Source organism: Olea europaea, unplaced genomic scaffold, assembly GCF_002742605.1.
Source record: "Olea europaea var. sylvestris unplaced genomic scaffold, O_europaea_v1 scaffold1839, whole genome shotgun sequence".
NCBI lineage: Eukaryota > Viridiplantae > Streptophyta > Magnoliopsida > Lamiales > Oleaceae > Olea > Olea europaea.
The window spans coordinates 66,075-86,561 of record NW_019236161.1 but is presented as its reverse complement, the minus strand read 5'-3'; the positions used below and the strand labels follow the sequence as shown (position 1 = coordinate 86,561).

Here is a 20,487-nt window from a genome sequence, read left to right as displayed (position 1 = left end):
TATTTATAATAAATTATTAATATAATCAATTATTTTCGTCAATTTAACATGATATATAAAAACATATGAATAATTTAGTAATCAATAACAATTCAATATATTTGTTAATTTAACGTAGTTATGATTTAGTAATATATATTTATAAAATAAATATTTTTTTAAATAAATACATTGTCCAAAATTGAAAGAATGAATAAAATAATAAAATACTATTCATTTGGTGTAATGATTAAAGATGAATTTTAGTTTGGTACAAGATTTTGGTGCAAAATGATACAAATTTTGGTGTAGGGTTGGCAATCAACTGGCAATATTACTGTAGCAACGGACCTTATTCGAAGAATTCTACAGGCAGAAGGAGCTTGTGGACTCACATTCCTCCCCTGCACAAGAGTGATGATGACAATTTTAGCAAAATAGAGGATGGTGCCATTTGGCTCTCCCTTTCTCTCCCACTCCTTTGCCAGTTCTACAATATTTTTGTCTCCGTCCTTGATTTTGACGTTGTGAGGTTTCTTAAGATTCTCACTTTTTTGAGCATAGAGGAAATTATCAAGGTTGAAAGGAAAAAGCATAGCTCAAAGCAGAGTAAGGCTCGGTGGGTGGGTATGTGTAAGAAAAATAAAGTTTTAAAAATTTGGGATTGTGAGTGGTATAAATAAAAGATTTTAATGTAATTTGCAAAAAAATAAAAAGCTCGATACTATAATTGCAATTATTATTTTCTAATTTTGGCAATTTTTGTTGTCTTTAATGGTTAAACTAACGGAATTGAATAGTATGAGATTTTTTGCACAACAAAATGTTTTATTTCGCATAAAAGGTTTCAAACATGTTTATTTTATTTTTTGGCGATTTTTAATATGTAGGGTATATCGCACATGAAAACGTTTCTAGGTGGATTTTCTGCTATTAATCCAAAATTATATATTTGAGAAGTTGCATGATTAAAAAATTAAGTATTTGTTATTAAGTCCCTACTCCATTAAAAACAAAACTTTGGGAGAATGTAACTTGGAATAATGATTTTCTGGAAAATGCATGGTTAAAAATAATAAAATATTTTGGATTTACGTGTAATATTATTCTATGAAAAAATATGTAATTAAAAATAAGTGAAAAAAGATGTATTTTCTTATGGAGCCATATTAACTCAATAATTTTAGATATTATTATAAATATAGGACATAAGTTAAGGAAAAGCCAAACAATTAACAACTTATAATTTTATTTAACTTACCTTGTCATTGTAAGTATTATGCCCTATGTCTAATCAATTTTGGATATAAATACTTTTATATATAATTAATGCAATTAAATGGCAGATCTATTATTTAATTAATAAACAATTAAATACATAATAGAGTCCGTAAATTCAAATTTTCGTAATTTGTTAATCACAAGGAGTTGTGATTGTGAGATACAAATTACATCTGATTGAATCTTAAATCGTTCGTGGTCGTAAGTGATAACGAGATACGGATATCGTTATTACGGATAGACCATCACGTGTGGCATTTCTTACTTGTGAAGTAAGTAACTGATCTCACAAGTTAAAGTTTGGTGACACTTAAATGACACGTGGATGTTTTGTTATAGAACAAAATATTGGAGACCCGTCGAGAGATTCCACATGGATAACTATCTGAGTGTCAGTAGTTAATCTCTAACGTTCGGTAGTGGATTTGGTTCTTAGACTTGAGGTCCTCATAGTACCTTATATGAGGACAGTCATACTTTGGTGGTATTGGATGTTGCTCTGCAAAGAGCCGCTAATACGATATCGTTCGGGTACGTCAAGAATCGTATGAAGGTTGTAATTGACCAATAAATGATTCCTCACTCTTAGATAGTAGGAGATTATGATTTACGTTTCATTCAATTAAGTCAATAACGAAATCCTTGGCCAATTGTACTCATAAGTCGAAAAGGAGTTTTTATTTTCGACTTATATTGATTTAATAGTGGAGTGAAAGATATGATCAAAATTGGGGATTGACACAATTCTATATCTCGTAATTGATCGGATCATATTGACGAAGGGATTATAGTTTCACGGTAAACGAACGAGTTTGGTTTTGTCACACCACATGACATTTTCGTCACATGTATTGTCCTGACACATTGTTAGATGTCAATCAGGGACGGTGAGTGTGAATTGACGATAAATTAAAATGATGTTTTAATTTATCAATTTTGATTAGATCAAAATAATATTTCACGTCGTTAAATATCGTGGTCGGGAACCTAATGGGTCGCACACAAAAGAGAATTGGAAGATTGCAAAATGCCATTTGGTTAATTTAACAACTGTTGGATAAATTAATTAATTGGATTTGTTATTTATATTCACGAATTAATTAATTGGATTAATTAATTTATGGACCGGGTTTAATTAAATAGATTAATTAAATATTGGATCGGACTGGACTGATCCCATTTGGGTTTATATAAATACATGGCTAGGGTTTGAAATTCATATGGTTTTCATTATTCTTGCTGGCACAAGAGAAAAACCCTGATAGTTGCAATCTTATTCTCTGTGTGGATCACTGTTAGAGGCTGGACAATTGGACAGTTGTGGGTGACGAATCAAGATTGCTGGAACGAAAAGAAAAGCAAAAGGTTTTCAGAATTCGTCAAAGGTACAATCTTTATCACGATTTCTATCTAAACACAAAGGGGTCTTCGGTGGAAATCGAAATAATTTTAATTTTCTACTGTACATGAATAAGTAGATTCCCAACAGTCATATGGTAACTTTTTGTTTCCTTATTATGTTTATCAAAATGAAGTATTTATCCATTTTACCTTTAGAATTCATAATTTTCAAATGCTTCGAGAGAAAGACTAATGTGCTTGCTATTTGTCACTTTAGTTAAAAATTACGGTGCAATGAGGTAAAACAAAGGGCGGAAAAGCAAAAATCGAAAAATAAAAAATTTAGATCTTGCTTGAGCCACATTATTTGAAAAAAATACATTTTTAAATAGTCATTTAACATAATTTCAAACACTCATTCTTCAATAAAATTATATTACACCCAAATTCAAAACATTTCTTTATTTTTTAACTACACATTCTCCATCAATTTACTATTTCAAAGTACATTATTTAAAAATAATATGACTCAAACACACACTTAAAAATGAAATTTGTATATTGATATTTTATCCCGACCCTATCATTATGCCTTTACAATGTTACTTGGTTCAATTCTATTTGTGATCTTTTCTCGTACGTGGGATTCTCTAAAAAAAATTAGTTCCCTCTGGCTCCGCTCGAGGAGATAAAAGAAATTTATTGGTACTAGATAGAGATTTTATCTCTTTGTTATAGAATCTTTCATTTTACATTTTTAGCACTTAAAATTCTTTATTCTAGATGTTGATCGCGATGAATCCAACCCCCCCTCTCCCCTTAAAACTCTGATTTTTTTGTCAATTGTGTGGCCGATTCAAATGCTCCTTACATATAGAAGTTGAAAGCTCTTCTAAATTAGAGGTTGGATCTTTTGTAGAATCACTTCTTATTTCGTGTACGTAAATATATTGACAAGTAAAATACAATTAATCTCTATGACATTACATGAGCAGACACAAGTGCCATTATAGTGATGTCTTTCTACTTTAACCGAGAGTTAAATAACTACAATACTTTATTCAATCTAGTAACTCCAAATATATGAATATATCTACAATTTTCGATGGTTATGGCTTAGTCTCACGTTGATTCGGTTAAAAGTCAAAATTTAGTAAAGTTCGATAAAAATTGATGAAATATATAGTTAAAAAATTGATAAAAATTGTAGATTTCATGAAATGCATAGCTGAAAATAAATTTCATAAAAAAATGAATTTTAAAAATGGGAGTGAAACCAAGCATAATGTTCGTTAAAATCCTACACCATAAGTGCATAGGTTGCGTTCGAGTAATAAAGTGGACCTTTTGAGTCGAAATATAGTCCCATAGAGATTGTATTAGTTTAAATTTAAATTATCTTCTCTTTAATCGAAACAATAGAAATTCGTGATTTTTCACTAACTAAATTATGATTTCATAACTTACTTATAAATATAAAGTTTAAGTTAACTAAACTAATGTGTGATTATGACTAAATGTAAGTTTTATAAAAATATGATAAAGAAATGGGTACTAGGATCCCGAATGCCCTTATATCAATCCCTTTTGACCCGAATTTTATAAAATTGACAACACGATTCAATTATTAAGATCAATGTTCCTAATTTGTTTAACAATCTCTCTCAAATAGAATTAAACCATTTTTACATGCGACCCGACTATATTTTTATGACGGATGCGAATATATAAAAATACATTAAAAATTTATGAATACTTAAAGATCACGTAAAACATAGCGATATATTTTTATCCCCTATCGGACTTTACGACAATTAACATAATATTTAACTAATTTTCCATCTCTCAAGGGTAAAACAAGCCACAAATCTCATACAACTATTGCGCATATAATTGTAGAGAAAATAAAACCCATGTCAATCATATAATAATTAAAAACGTGTTTTGACGTCAAAATAAATAAAATTCAAGATTAAAAGTTCATAATACAAGGTTCATCGCAAATCCTAGCACAAAACATCTAGCCTAGCATGACGGCAGAATTACGATTTATTCGATCCTCTTCCTCCTCCTCCTCCACAAAGAGTGTGTATATGAAGCAACGCAGTGTAACTGGGAAAAGGGACTGAAGTTTTGCAGATAATATATCGAAGTGTTGTGTGTGTGTGTGTGTGTATATATATATATATATATATATATATATGTGTGTGTGTGTGTGTGTGTGTGTGTGTGTGTGTGTGTGTGTGTCCAGCCACCTTTTGCATGAATATATATATCTCTTAATTCCTGTTGCAACTCGTGTGTCTATGGCTATGCATTCAACAGCAGCCGCCTATGTATTTGTTCCAGCAACAATAGCCTTTTAATATGTTTTTTGTGTGTATATATATGATTCAATAGCCTCGGCTCTGTGGGAATTATATACCTGTTGAGGTCAACTTTGCAGCCCCCAATTTCTCCCAATAGCTGGCCGATTTTATTAATTCCACAGCTTCAATTTTCGGCCTCCTCAATCTTCGCTGCATGTATGTGTATATAATTAGGAGTCCAAGTCTTTATTGAATTTTATTCCAAATAAGATCCAAACTAAGGCCCAACGCTCCCTTTTATTTCCACTTCCTTCAGCCGACAGATTCCCCTTTTTTTTTCCACAAGCCAATAAGTTTTGTGGTCCAAGTGCACTCAAAGCCCAATTTGAATTCCAAGGCATTATTTATCTTCCAAGTCCTCAATTCTTTCATGTAATGCAAGGTAGTCATTCAATTTTCCTCATTTTTAATCCTCCAACTTTTATTACGCGAGATTTAGTCCACGACTTCTATTTAATAGCAAGGTGATTATTTTCTTTTCCAATTGCTTCAAAACGGGTCCCTAACTAAAAACAAAAGAAAATTAACACAAGTTAGGTAAAAATTAATAATTTAACGGCATAAAAGCCTAATTATGTAGTCCGAATAAGTGCACAAAATGCATTTATCACATAACATATATATTTTTCGCAATAATGGCCTCAGCTAACTATCAAAAAAAATAAAAAAAATGGAGAATTTTGTATTCAAACGGGAAAATAGTGTTTGTTTGATAACGACATAAACAACATATATTTCAATGCAGCGTCAAAATCCTAATAATGGACCTAAATTAACAACAAAGTCGGAAAATTTGTTTTCAAACTAAAGTGTTTGTTTGATAACGTGACTTATTGTTTTTATTGAGTAATGTTATTTAGTTTCACTGTAGTTGCAATCCCAATTTATGTGATATTAATATGGTATTTATTTAATTTCACATTTCATTTAACATATTATTTAGTAGGACCTAGACTAAGGTTGCAATCTCAATGGGGGCTACCTAGCATTACTCGTTTTTATTTGCCACAATAATAAATGATGGATGTCGAATATTTCAATTCAAATCTTGTTGACGCACTCCCATTAAATTTCTTAACACCTAATATTTCTTGTAACAACAAATAATATTATCTATCATTAATGATAATCATTACTAGTATGGCCGATGATATAGAAAACATTATTCAATCCCGTATAAATCTCATTCAGTGGGTGTTTGATACCCATTTTATTGGAAAAAATGAATTTTAGAATAGTAGATTGATGGAGAATGTGTGGATGCAAAATAAAGAAAAGTTTTTTATTTACGTATAATATTATTTTAAGGAAGAATGTGTGGTTAAAAATAAAAGAGAAAAATACATTTTAATAAATATGGGGATTTAACGAGACCTCAGTAAATCCATACGTCAAATCAATGAAGAGTCGTTTTACAAAGTCTTTGATAAAAAAAATAATAATAATAAAATAAAAAATCGATGAAACATGAATATGATTTTCATTAAACATTTATTGACCTTTACTTTTTAAGCATATCCCTAGGCAAGAACGAAATATTTGACGGCATGAAATATCAAATTAATGTTGATATAAAGTAAGAAATTAAAAATTAAAATAATAATAATGATGAATAAAAAAATCACCCGATGACATATTGCAAAAACCTAATGAAAATATTTGTCTACGAACTACCCTCTTCGAATTTAATAATAGCAACCAATTTATTTTTTTCCCTTATAAAATTAACAAATCAAGCCAAACCAAAACAGCCTGTACATAAGATTCCGCGAAATGGCATTGTTTATCATTTTCTAGTAAAGTTGATATTATTGTCTATTTTTTTATCCCCAAATAGAAATAGTCTAGCCACTTTCAGGTACCACTAAAAAAATTAATTAAAATTGAAATTAAAATCAACAATTAATTTTAACCACATATTTCGTAAGATACACAATTTTTCAACTACACATTCCATTAACTTTTATCAATATTTGATAAAGACCTAATTTTAATCTCTAAACAGGTACATAATAAAAAACAATACATATACAGACTATAAATTGTCTGTATATGATACGTATTATATTGGGTAAGAATACTTGTGTTTGATTGGCATTATTTTTCATAAAAAATGTCATCTTTTACCCTATCTTTGATTTTAAATAATGGTATTTGCAAATAATAGAGTTATATAATGATTTACAAACATATAATGCGTCAACAAGATGGTGGATAAAATTCTCACTTGGTTGAAGAAATTCAAACTTAATCATATATCATCACATTATTTATATGCAAATTACTGTGTAAATCGTTATGTTGTAAATTGTTATATACATGTAGTATAATTTATTTATTTTTCAGGTAATTCACTCTCCCCTCTCTTATATAGCCTATTTCTTTTTTATATATTCACCAATAAAAGATGACAAAGTATAATATTATTTATGTTGAAAATTAAACTAATCAAACATAATTAATTAACAATTTACTCGCAAATAAGTAATAAGCATATCAATTGTCTAAACTTAATTTTTTTATGCAAATTTCATGGTGTTCGATTGATTTAATTTTCAAAAAAGCTATACTTTTCCATAAAGTTGAGTTGTTGAAGAGTGTGAATTGTCTAGAAAGTAAAAATTTACTTCTCATAAACAATTTTTTTTTTCCCTTTTTAAAGTAAAACATGATCACGTGCCCAACTTTTATACGATATTTTTCATGAAAAAATGTCAATCGAACACTCCAAAAATTTGAACTTTGGTGAAAAATAACAAAAAGAGCAATCAAACATCATTCAACTGTGTTTTATTTTAAGTATTATGACTTTCTTTATTGTGAGCTTGTCACCAACGTTTCAATTTTATTTCAATTTAGCCACATGTCACGAAATTTAACATGTTTTACTATGTAGCATAGAAAATTTCGCAAAAACTCCTCTAGACGTTAGTTCATGATAATGGTCAAATTGAAAGTATGATTTTTAATATAGTCACGTGTTATGTATTTTTTTAAGCTGAAGACATGATTTTTGCATAACTAAATAACTAGAAGGTCTATCAATGCATTATATTGTTCACAAAATAAAAATTATTAGATGTGAAAAAATGACATTTTTCATGATGTAATCGAAATTCCCGATCAACACGAAACGAAGTCCCTATTCGATTTGATTATAAATCAAAAATTAAATAATTTTTAATAGAAAAAATGATGAAATGTATGGTTGAATAGTAGAAATAATTATGAATTTTATAAAATATATAATTGAAAATATGTTTAAAAAAGAACGAATTTTAAAAAATTGGGCCCAAATAGGTGCAAAATAAAAACTTTAGCGATTGGTGTAGACCTAAAAAACTTAGGTGACTGAAGTGCAACCTCTTTCAAAGTCAAGCCCAAAAATTTGTTTTTGAAGCCATCTTTCCTCAGTTTTGTCCCTCAATTGTCTCTCTCTCACATGTTCACTGAAACACCTAAGCACCCTTACCACGCCATACCCAGTCACCCCCCACGCACCCCGCTAATATATATACTGGTATACACATAACAACCTATACATACATCATAAACACATACACACGCCATTTCTTAACCCTCCAGGATTCAGATCTTTCTGTACCAAATACGGATTGCTGTTTGATTTTGTATTGATTTCATAAGATATATATTGATCGAAATGGCTTCACCTGGAAATCCAAATCCAAACCAACCAGGTGGAAGTCCATTTGATATAAACAAATTATTTAGAACTTCCACTCCTCCACCCATTTCCACTGCAAACCCCAATCTGCAAAACCCTAATAGTAATACCAGTAGTAACCTTAATTTTATTACATCTCCTTTTCCGGCCCCTTCAGCCTCTTATCCTCCGCCGGTGGCTGGTGGTGTGCCCTACTCATATTCGCCCCAAAGCGCAGCTTTCCACCATCCCGTTTACAACTTTCCACCCAATCATTTACCGGCGAATCAGGATTTTGCTAATATGCACTCTCAGAGGTCATTGTCTTATCCTACACCCAGTCTCCAACCCCAGACCCCCACTGGCCCTGTTCAGAACAATTTTCAAAACCCACCTAGTTCCCAGAATACTAGCAACCCCAACCCAGGGGCCCGGCTTATGGCCTTGTTGAGTGCCCCGCCTTCCACTCTGGAAATACCGCAACAACCCACCATGCCAAATCCCCAATTCAACCCAACATCTTCGGCCGGCTTTGATTTCTCAGCGACCCAGAATGTAGTCGTGCTGCCTTCCAGGCCAAACCTTGGGATTTGGCATCCGGGTCCTGTGATAAGAATGCTCAGTAGTAAGCCCCCAAGGGGGCGGCATTTGATGGGGGATAATTTGGTTTATGACGTAGATGTTAGGTTCCCCGGGGAGGTGCAGCCTCAGCTGGAGGTTACTCCCATCACTAAATACGGGTCTGACCCGGGACTCTTCATGGGCAGGCAAATTGCTGTTAATAAGACGTATATATGCTATGGTCTCAAGTTAGGCGCCATTCGGGTTCTTAATATTAACACTGCTTTGAGATCATTGCTTAAGGGTCTAGCTCAGGTTGGTTTTATTTGTGGATCTTATTTTGCTGAAATTATAATCGTATATGTGTATTGAAATCTCTATTGATTTATTTTACTGAGATCTGGATGGGGATCATAATGCTCAGTATTTTGGTCAAACGATTCTTGACTTCAATAACATGATGTCTCATTCAAATGCTATTGAAGGCTTTCTACATAATGAGGCTACTCTTCCAACACAACGGCAGTCAACGTTTTCTTATTATTATTTTTTTTTTTGTTGGGGGTAAAAAAAATAAAAAAAAAATGTATTCTATTTCTAATTCTTGGATACAATGCAGATAGCTAGAGTCACATACTTGATAACCAGTGACAAACCTATACACACATAGTTATGAAATTTATCAATTTGCTAAAAGTTTCACTGTAGAATTATCAAATTTTGTGTATATATATTTTTTAAAATTTACTCCTGTTTGTCATTTGCTTTTGACAGTGCATACTGCGTATAAAATTTGATCTACGATAATTCAGTTGTTATGCTACTGCTACTGTGGTACTTGATATAGGGTTCGCATTCGAGAATGTTAATTATGAGCGGTAAGCATAAATGTGTGGGTGTGTACAACTCCCTAGGATAACTGATGCTCCTCTTTGTGGGATGTGATATTCTACATTCAATTTGATTGTATTTTGAGTGATAATTGCTTAAATAAGGTTTTCTGTTTCAGAGGGTCACAGACATGACTTTCTTTGCTGAGGATGTTCATCTTTTAGCTAGGTAGTCTTCTTGTCAATTGTTTTATTAAATACATCTTCTGGCTTGTCTTTGATGATGCTAATGTGCTTACCTGTAGTGCAAGTATGGATGGTCGGGTTTATGTATGGAAGATTATTGAAGGCCCAGATGAAGAAGACAAACCTCAAATAACTGGAAGGATTGTTGTTGCTCTTCAAATTACCGGAGCAGGGGAATCTATTTATCCAAGAGTTTGTTGGCATTGCCATAAACAGGTATACTATATCCTGGAATTAATTTTTCCAATGGTCACTGAGCTTAAGTCCATCTCTTTGATTGGTCACTAAAGCTTAAAATGTTGAGTTTTGCTTATTCATGTTGTCGATTGTTCACCGAAGTTAAAAATGTCGCGTTTTGGCTACTGAACTTTAAAAAATGTTGTACGTTACTCATCGTAAACTCGACATTTTTCAAAGTTCAACATTTATGTCAATGAGTAACGTATAACATTTTTTAATGTTCATTGGTCAAAACTCGATATTTTAAATTTCATTGAGCAATCGAAGACATGGACCTAAGTTCAGTAACCAACATTCGACATTTTAAATTTCACCGATCAATCAAAGACATGAAGCTAATTTCAGTAACCATTGGAATAATTAACTCTATATTTTGATACTCACCTTTTCAGTATTTCGGTGTTACTATTTTTTTGTTGGCGAGCGAGTCATCATGTTAACATGCATTACTGAATAAAATACATTACTGAATAATTTTGTTCGTTCCCTCTGACCAGGAAGTTCTTGTAGTGGGTATTGGAAAGCATGTGTTGAAGATTGATACTACAAAATTTGGAAAAGGCCAAGTGTTCTCCATGGAAGAACCTCTCAAATGTCCTGTTGAGAAGTTAATTAATGGGGTCCAACTTGTTGGTAGCCATGATGGAGAAGTGACGGACCTGTCGATGTGCCAGTGGATGACCACCCGTTTGGTATCTGCATCGGTTGATGGCACGGTTCGTTATAACATTGCTCCTTTATGGTCTCAGAGGCTAATTTTATGTCAAGTTCCTTTTGAATAGCCGCTGAGAGGGAACGAATCTCTAATAATCCAGACTTAGTTCTACTTTTTATGCTATATCATTTTCTCATTTTGCACAATGTTAAGCCATACTTAGTTCTACTTCTTATTATTCCATGCGTTGTGTTGGTCTTTTAATGTCAGTTTTGTCTCAAGTTTGTGGGTAAAACATGAATACGGTAATATAATGAAGAAGCTACTACTTGACATGTAGGCTATTGTTTGGATGTCTTGTCTTAAGTTTATTAGCTTTCTTAATGTTTCCCGTTCAACTTTTTCGTTGTCTCGACCAAAGTACCTTTGTTGCATTATTAGAACAATATGCTTTCATTTGCATTTGATCCAGAAATTTTCAGGTTCTAAATGAATAAGGGTTACCAGCGACTTACTTTTTCTGTAGACACCTTGATTTATAATCAGTAGCTGGATAACAAACTACTGAATTTATTCTTAATTATTTGGTAATTGTGGAAGCATACTTATATAACTTGGTTATCTAGTTGCATGTTATATATTCTTTTTGTAATTGCAGATAAAGATTTGGGAAGATCGTAAGTCAATCCCAATTGCAGCACTCCGGCCACATGATGGCCAACCAGTTAACTCTGTTACGTTCTTGGCTGCTCCTCACCGCCCAGATCATATCATTCTTATCACTGGGGTACCTACCATCAAATCTTCCCTCTTTCATTGCTTTCCTAAAAAATTTTGAACTTAATATGTTAGAATCCTCATTTTTTTTCATTTGAGGACTTTTTAAGTTCTAATTGTCCTTTTGCATAAAAAATTTTTGTTTTTATTTTCATACATACGCTTTTGCTTCTGAGTTATCTTCACTGTATTTAAATTTTAAAGGATATGAATTCAGGGTCCATTTAATCGGGAAGTGAAGATATGGGCATCTGCAAGTGAAGAAGGTTGGTTGCTTCCTAGCGATGCTGAATCGTGGCAATGCTCCCAGACATTGGAATTGAAGAGTTCAACAGAAGCTCGAGTGGAAGAGGTTTTCTTCAACGAATAAATTTTCTAGTTCTATAGCAATCCCTGGGCAAAAGAGGTTCATGTAACCTTCTCTTATTGATTTTGATTTCCTAAATTCTGCTTATAACTATTGGTGAAATCCTTGAATTGTTGCCCTATCTCAATTTTTTTACCATTTCAGTCATGATGATACTATCTTATGTGGAGGTCTACCAATGTTAACCGAAGAACTTGTCAACTCTATTCTCTACTCTCTTCCCATCATCTCCCTGCACTGTCTATAAACATGAAGGGTAATTGAACTGTTGAACATGAATATAAGTCTATGTTTGGCTCATGTTTATATATAGTTTATACACACTCAAGCCACATTTTATCAACACATTTCAAGGGACAAACATGTACTATCCACTTATCCACCACTCGTTTTTATCTAACATAATTAAACCTCTTGTAAATACTTCCCAAACATGCTCTTAGTTTGTCTTGCACAATTTAAGAATTTTGGTTCAACTCTCTTAATTTGTTATGCAGGAAACTCTGAAGTTAAGTTTGGAAGCTTCCGTGATCCCTGCCTTTGAGAAATCATGCAGGGTCATGTTCGAGCAATTGGATGCCACATTTCAGAAAGGAATGGTTGAACATACTGCTGCAGCTCAGCAACAAATTGAGTCATCATATTCACCAATGGCAGTTGCTCTGAGGGTACAAATTTTGATATCACGAGTCTTGTTGTCCGTCTTACTAATTTTAAGACTCATCACCTACCTACACAGTCTATAATGAATGAACATGTATTTATTTTTTGTCCGTCAATTTTCCCAATTTCGGCTGGTGCATCCTTTTCTACCTTTACATTCCACTAATATGAGCTAAACCTTTAGGATGCTATGAATTCAGCATCTTCGGTGACTCAAACCCTAAGCACTGAGTTGCTTGATGGCCAAAGAAAGTTGTTAGCTCTTGCTGTTGCTGGAGTGAATTCAAAATCAACAAATCCGTTGATTAGCCAACTGAGTAATGGTCCCTTGGGGGGTCTGCATGAAAAGGTTTGCTCAGTTCTTGTTTACTCTTTAGGAATTTTTGTAAAAACCAATTAGAGCTGGAAGAATGATTTTCGTTGCAGCTTTCAGAACTGTCTTTTTAAGCACTTTGAACCAATTTTACTGTTGTAATAGCTTGAAGTACCTCCCGATCCAACGAAAGAGTTATCAAGATTGATAGCTGAGCATAAGTACGAGGAGGCTTTCACCGCAGCCCTGCAAAGAAGCGATGTTTCTATTGTATCGTGGTTGTGTGCTCAGGTATGCTACATGTTTTAAATTACACGCCTCAGATATGCTTTTATGTATTGTACTTTGCATTCCGGTGATAATATTTCTGAGTTCATTGGGGTCAGGCGAACTGAGCCTTTTCTTTTCCATGCCCCTAATATATATTAAGAAAATGAAATGTCTGCAGTAGGTCATTTTTTATCCAGTGGGCATGTGGCTGAAGCATGATACCATGAAGGATTTTGGTTGTATAAGCTTCATTTGAATTTGACACTTGTAGAGTGTAGTTCCGTCGGTTCCCTTCCTATTTGCCTTTTTGGAAGAAAAAATAAAATTAGTTTCCTTTTGTTGCACAATATTCGTAGTACAATACTTTTCAACTATTGTTGAGATTTTTTTTTTAGGTGGAAAGTCAATAATTTGTGTCAGGTTGTTTCCAAACTTGGTTGTGTACTATAATTATAATAAATGGAGGGTACCACCCCAAGCGCTGATCCCAAAGAAACCGACACATTTCTTTCCTAGTCTTTGGAACATGTGCGTTTCATATGCTATTTGCTTGTTCATTGTTGTATCAAATGTGTTATGGACAACCACAAAATGTGATGCGTGACTCTGAGTTGACATATTTCCGGGCGTATTTTGCCTTGTACCAGGTTGATTTACTGGGGATTTTGTCAATGAATCCCCTCCCTTTGAGCCAAGGTGTACTCATCTTTCTCTTCCAGCAGTTGGCTTATGATATTAGCAAAGAAACGCAAAAGAAACTACCTTGGATGCGTGAGGTACTGTCCGCCATAAATCCAACTGACCCAATGATTGTGGTGCATGTCCAGCCTATCTTTGAGCAAGTTTATCAAATATTGAATCATCATCTGAATCTCCCGACCACAACGGGTCCCGAACCTTCGATCATCCGTCTGATCATGCATGTCATCAACTCCATCCTTATGACCCCTAAATGATACCATTTTATACTTTATTTTTGTAATGTTGAAACTGGAAGGTTTGTACTAAAATTCTAGGGATATTCATCGGAAGGGCGCTTCATGCTGACTGTGGAGCTTACTCTTCCTTTCTTTCCCGAAGGGTTTTATATGTGGAATTCGCAGTCGATATTTAGGTCTGTCATTTGGCGATTTGTTTAAACAGCTTCTGTTTATATCAATTTTGTTTGTATACTTGTCTTCTATAATTCCATACCGGAAAATTTCTGTTCTGTCGAATGTTTATTTGTTGTCATTTATTTTGTTTTCCCTCTACATTTCTGCCGTCAGTCCACTTTTCTGTTTCCAAATTGGTTTTACCATTGGTACACTCCATTGGATATATTACAGCTGCATAAAATTTTGTTTTTCTTTTTACTACAATATTTAATGAAATTTCAATGGTTCTGATATCACTATTTTACCGATTTGACTAATGTTGAGAATGACTGAAAGGACAAGACTAATGCAATCGTGGATGGCTTAAAAGTATGCTAAGTAAAAATGAACGGTGGATTGTCAAGTTGAGGTGGCAGCGAAAACAAATAAAATGTTTGAAGTTGTCGAGATTCAGAAACTCCATCCGACTCAACAAAATAAGCATTTTCTTCTCATTGAAAATTAACTTTAGACTTGAGTGTGTATTCATTTAAAAATTAATCTAATGTTAGGTTAAGATTCTTTCAACTTCAGAAATAACATTTCATAGAATGCATTGGAGATGTTCCAATAGTTGTTGGACTGCTGTATATCATAATGGCTTAATTAATTTTTAAATTAGCTTTTACGTAAAAACGGCATTTGTTGAATAAACAAAATGATAAATTAGAAAAAGGAATGCTTGATTTTCTAATCTTAGATTCTTAGTTCAAGCTGTGTGTGCAATCTGATGGAAAAAATTATTATGCAGTCAGTCAGTCTCGGTCTTTGTTAAAATCTAGTTACATTGAGTTGCGTAAATTGACCGTACCCTTAATATTCTACACACGTTTCCGGAACCTATTTTCTACCAAAACATCCTTTTCATGTATATAAATAATCAACTGTAAATTCAAAACTGTGATTATTGGTCATTAAGCAGTCATATTCAAATACATGTTGGAATTCCACAGATCATGCTATATACACTCTCATTTATTATCAACATGGACAAAAAATTGAAGCAACCTTTTTATTTGATTCAAAACTTTGAATTATTATATAAATCTTGGATTATTGTTTTCTTGTTCTTGGAAAATAAATTTAAAAATAAAATACATTTTTTAACCATTCAAGATTTTATATGAGATAGTTGGACAAAGTGTCAGAATCATATTAATAAAAAGCCTGATACTTAAAAATTATCAAAACGCTTCACTTTTATACGTTGATTATTCTTTTTATATTTTAAGACGGCAAGCAATTTACTCTTAACAAATCTTCAGAAGATAATAGCTCGTTTGATAAAACCACCAAAAGCCTACATGAAATGTTTGTAATAATGGCAAGTTAAAACACAGTAATTCAATAAATATGTTAAATAATCGAGTTGGTCTTGACCAAAAATCGAGTTGATCGGGTACATAAAATTGAACAATTTGATATGCTGTGGAGCTTGTCAAGTTGAACCGGCCTTTACACGAATGAGTGAAATCTAAGCAAATCAAAAGAATCTCATCCAATGAATCTTTCCTTTGATAATTTACTCATTTCCATAGCAGAAAAAGGAAGCTAACCGGGAAGAAGAGAATTTCCACGGGTTTTCACCACCAATTGCCACGTCACTGTCATCACCAGCATTGATCCGTTTCCCACTTCCGGCTCTGATAAAACCGTACCCGTTCCTGACTCCGGAGCCCGGAGCCACTCCAAGAAGGCCTCCGAAGTTGCGACCCGACGCATAACATCGAATCATACACAGCCCTAGCGTCGGGATCCGATAGCGTGGCGTATGCTTTGTGAATCTCGATGAAATCTATGCCGCCGCCGTCTCCCGTTGACGTCGATGATGATTTAGTTAAATGCGAGGCAGCATCCGGGTGGTACAACTTTGCAAGCGTACGGTACGCCACTTTGATCTCCATTTGGGTAGCTTTTTGATTGACTCTGAGGACCTCGTACAGATTCCTCCTCCGCTCAATAACCACCGCCGTCGGCGCCTCCGCTACCACCGAGCAAATAAACATATTGCGGTGGCCGAAAGATACTGTTCCTTGCATTGAAGAGAGATTTTGTGAATGCAATGGATTTTTAATTTTTCAGAGAGAGAGAGGGGGTATATAAGAATGTTAGAGGCGGGGAATCGTGAGAGAGAAAGAGGGCCCACTGGGAACCATTATCAAGCTGGGGATGGATTACCGTGTGCTGACATGGCACCTTGTATTGCTTCTAGAAGATTAGTGGTTTAGTGGATCAGTGGGCTCTCTTTTGGTCGATCGCCTCTTTTAAGCCATTTTTTTAACTTGCCTTTTGCTCTAACCATTGCCAATTGGGTCCGGTGGGGTCGTGTACTACACTTTTGGAAAATTAAATTATTTTAAATACTTAGTGTTGTTTGTTAAGAATTAAAAATCAATTAAAATAAATTTTTTGACCGTTATTTTACCATTTCAATCATAATTTTTGAATTCTTTTCTCACCGGTAGAACCTACTTTATCTCTAACGATCAAAAAAACAATTATTAAAATCCTTACCACCAAACCAGCTCTTAGTTTATTTTATTTTCATACTTTAGATCACATATTGGCTTGGGTATATTACAGAACAGAAGAGATTAGGTTGGGACGGCATTCGAATCATGAATATTAATAAAGTCATTATATGATTTGATAACTTCAATCGAATTATGAACTTGTTCAAGGAAATTAATACGTAAATTCAAAACTTTTCTTGATTTATATTCAAAAAAATTATTTCAACAGGGGCTAAATATAAAGTCTTTTTTTACAGTGGTACACTATCACAGTGGATGATATAAAATAAGTAAAGATCTGCTCAATTTTGGTCCAACGCAACACAAGTGTTTGCTATCTTAAAGTCGTTTTCTAACCATCAAATGCAAGTAAAGCTGGTGGATACAATTAATTATGTTTTAAAAAAGTCGCCTTTTCGTCTGTTCAACTTTGCATAACGAAATATCTGATACATTGGCTAGTGGACGAGACAATATAATATCATAGCCTCGTCAATTAGCGCCAAATAAAGTCCGTTAACTACCCAAATTATTCAATTAATGAATCGTAACTTAAGTAAAGATATGACGAAATTTCAAACAAGGATTAATGAAAAGTCTCTAGGACCCTATCCCTATCTCCATATAGTATGGCCCAATTGTGAACCGACTTTTTTAAGTAAGTAAAAGTTGGCCAATAGGGTCTAAACCCCACAAAAGGAGAAAAAACAAGTATAAAGGGTCAAATAACAAGACTGGTGACGTCTCTCCAAATTTGTGGCCCAAAAGAGGTGAAAGTCAAAACTTTCTAGAAGATTTGGTACGTGCCAATCCCTCATAACCCAAATTTCCCATATATACATATTTTTTCAATCACAAATCTAGATTTTCGACGAGGTATAGATAGATGATCATCATGTAAAATTTGTCTGATAAGATAAATTACACGGTACCAAATGAGATTGACAGAGAGTGTGTGTGTTTTATTTATTACTAGTATTTGTACATGCAATGCACGGATTGAGACATTTTGAAGTTAATGTTAGTCTGTTCAATGTATAAGTATTGACGGGAGATATATGCGTTGATTGAACAAAGGCTATTATTTTTTAAAAGGTTTAAAATACTCGAAAGAAATAACATCATAAACTATGGTTATCTTCAAGAATTCAAAAGCATAACTGAAATGAAGCAAATTTAAACACTATTATTGAATGGACATCGAATCTTGAAAATGTCTCTAAAACAAAAAGTCACCAATGCATTTAAAGTGTCAGATTCAAGAATTAGATCTCGTCATACCCAAAAAAAAAAAAATAATGATAAATAAATAAATAAATCAACATGTTTAAGTCAGTTTGCTACTTTAATGGCCATCTCATAAGCTAACAAACATACCACAATGATGAAGGATAAATCATACCTTTAACATGACTAGCCACTTTTTGTTGCCTGGTTGAACAATACCTTCCAGTCATCTTAGCCATGACTCGTAGTTGTTCGCTTTATCACCAGATCTCACAAATTTATAGCCCTTTGTGCATCCAATTATCTTATCCATACTATACTCAGTAATAAAAGGTAAAGATTTATCATTAGTTACCCATGTGACCTAAATGTGTTTATCCCTAACAAAAGAGATGTGAACTTGCAAATGGCCATTTGTACAAAAAAAATTAGAAAAATCATTCAAGCATTGTATCAATAAAGCAATTCCATTAAACAAATTTCTAAGTATTTCTTTATTTTGAAGTTTAAGATGCCCACATGTAACAAAGCATTCTTGATATTGTTAAATAAACTAACAAAGACTCCAACATACTCACAATAGTATGATTTCTGAAACCAAACAAATCAAACTTTAATCTAGTCACTACAGAATAGAATCGAGCAATAATTCATTAATTCTACAACTGTTATTGCCTAAAATTCCTACATACTCAAATATTTTAAAATCTTGTAAACCCATTACTATATATACTGCCTCTAAACATAATTAATCCACTCTCTTTCGAGAATTGAGTAATCAAGATGAACCATAACCAAATAATCATTTGAAAGTCCCCAAAAACAAAGGAATTAAAATTACATTAAATTAAAATTCAAGAACAATAAATCTCAAGTGAAGTAATATTAACAATTGATCAAAAACAAAATACTAAGAAACGATTTACTTTTTTTTTTTCCTTAAATCAGGTGAGAGGAAGGCTTTGGATTCCATGGAAAATGAAATGTTCTTAGATGTTGTAGTCGAACAAACTCTGTGGTGGTGGTGGTGGTGGTGGCGATAGCTTCTTAGTCAACATTATCTGATTTTTGGTCCGAAGATAATTGGTAAGGACAAATAAAGACAAGCTAGAACAATTTAAAAATTTACTTATCTTCTAAGATCTATTAAAAATACATTCACTTCTTATTTAAATTTATTTTTACACTTCTCCATCAAACTACTTGAAAGTAGAAGATAAAATTCGATCACTTGCTAAAAACTAACAAGCTTTCGGTAATAAATAGTTATATACCCGGAAAGACAGATAGTTAAAAAAAAGTTGTACTAAGAGGTGTAAGTCTAACATCAAGGATCTATCTCACACAATATATAAATTCACTTTTAGGCTAAAAAATAAGCTAACTTTTTTCCCTAACCCAAATTTGTACTTATTCTAAACTGTGAATGTACTAAATTAAGAAATTAAGTTAAGAATAGAAATTAATGAGGAATTGTGAATGTACTAAATTAAAAAACTAAGAATGATAAAAACGAATTAACAAAGCGTGAATTATATAAGTAACTTACATAGTCGTTTTTCTGTAAAACAGATGTAACTATAAAATTTAAAGTGCAAAAATCTAACATGAAGGAAAAAAATTAAACGATAAGACTGCACATTACCTGGCAACAAGAAAATAAGAAATCAAACTTTAGATGTAGTGTAATTGAAGGTAACAATAAACTTGAAAGAAAAGATGAACGAAAGAAAGAGATGAAAAAAAATTCTAATAATAACTTTAAATAGATGAAGAAGAAATTATTAAATATGATTGAAATAGAAGATGAACACAAATAAAGACAAATCTTTTTTAAATTTATTTACACACACACACACTGATCTGATTCATTTGTTTTTTATTTTTTTCTTCTTTTTTTCCTTTCCTACCACGCCCCTTTCTTGGGTGGGCGGGGGTAATTAATTACTAGTTAATAGAGCCAAACCCCCTTTTGATAAAAAAAAAAAAGATATTACAAAGACAGAATTTGAACCCGTGACCTCAAGGTTATGAGCCTTGCGAGCTACCAAACGG

The 20,487-nt window shown here is 32.9% G+C and overlaps 2 protein-coding genes across 2 annotated transcripts; one reads left to right on the top strand and one right to left on the bottom strand.

The window, feature by feature from the left end:
* The first annotated feature begins 8,401 nt into the window (after nucleotides 1-8,401).
* On the top strand, nucleotides 8,402-14,766 carry LOC111378608 (enhancer of mRNA-decapping protein 4-like). The gene is made up of 11 exons (XM_023001837.1): nucleotides 8,402-9,510; nucleotides 10,205-10,254; nucleotides 10,331-10,487; nucleotides 11,009-11,227; nucleotides 11,825-11,953; nucleotides 12,161-12,312; nucleotides 12,455-12,549; nucleotides 12,800-12,978; nucleotides 13,158-13,322; nucleotides 13,452-13,577; nucleotides 14,204-14,766. Exons 1-11 carry the CDS (start codon nucleotides 8,632-8,634, stop codon nucleotides 14,510-14,512), a joined length of 2,460 nt encoding a protein of 819 aa, XP_022857605.1. The 5' UTR covers nucleotides 8,402-8,631; the 3' UTR covers nucleotides 14,513-14,766.
* Nucleotides 14,767-15,919: 1,153 nt separating this feature from the next.
* On the bottom strand, nucleotides 15,920-16,698 carry LOC111378607 (chaperone protein dnaJ 11, chloroplastic-like). Its single transcript, XM_023001836.1, has 2 exons — nucleotides 16,307-16,698; nucleotides 15,920-15,992 (listed from the first exon to the last, which is right to left on the bottom strand). Exons 1-2 carry the CDS (start codon nucleotides 16,696-16,698, stop codon nucleotides 15,920-15,922), a joined length of 465 nt encoding a protein of 154 aa, XP_022857604.1.
* Between the last annotated feature and the right edge of the window lie 3,789 nt (nucleotides 16,699-20,487).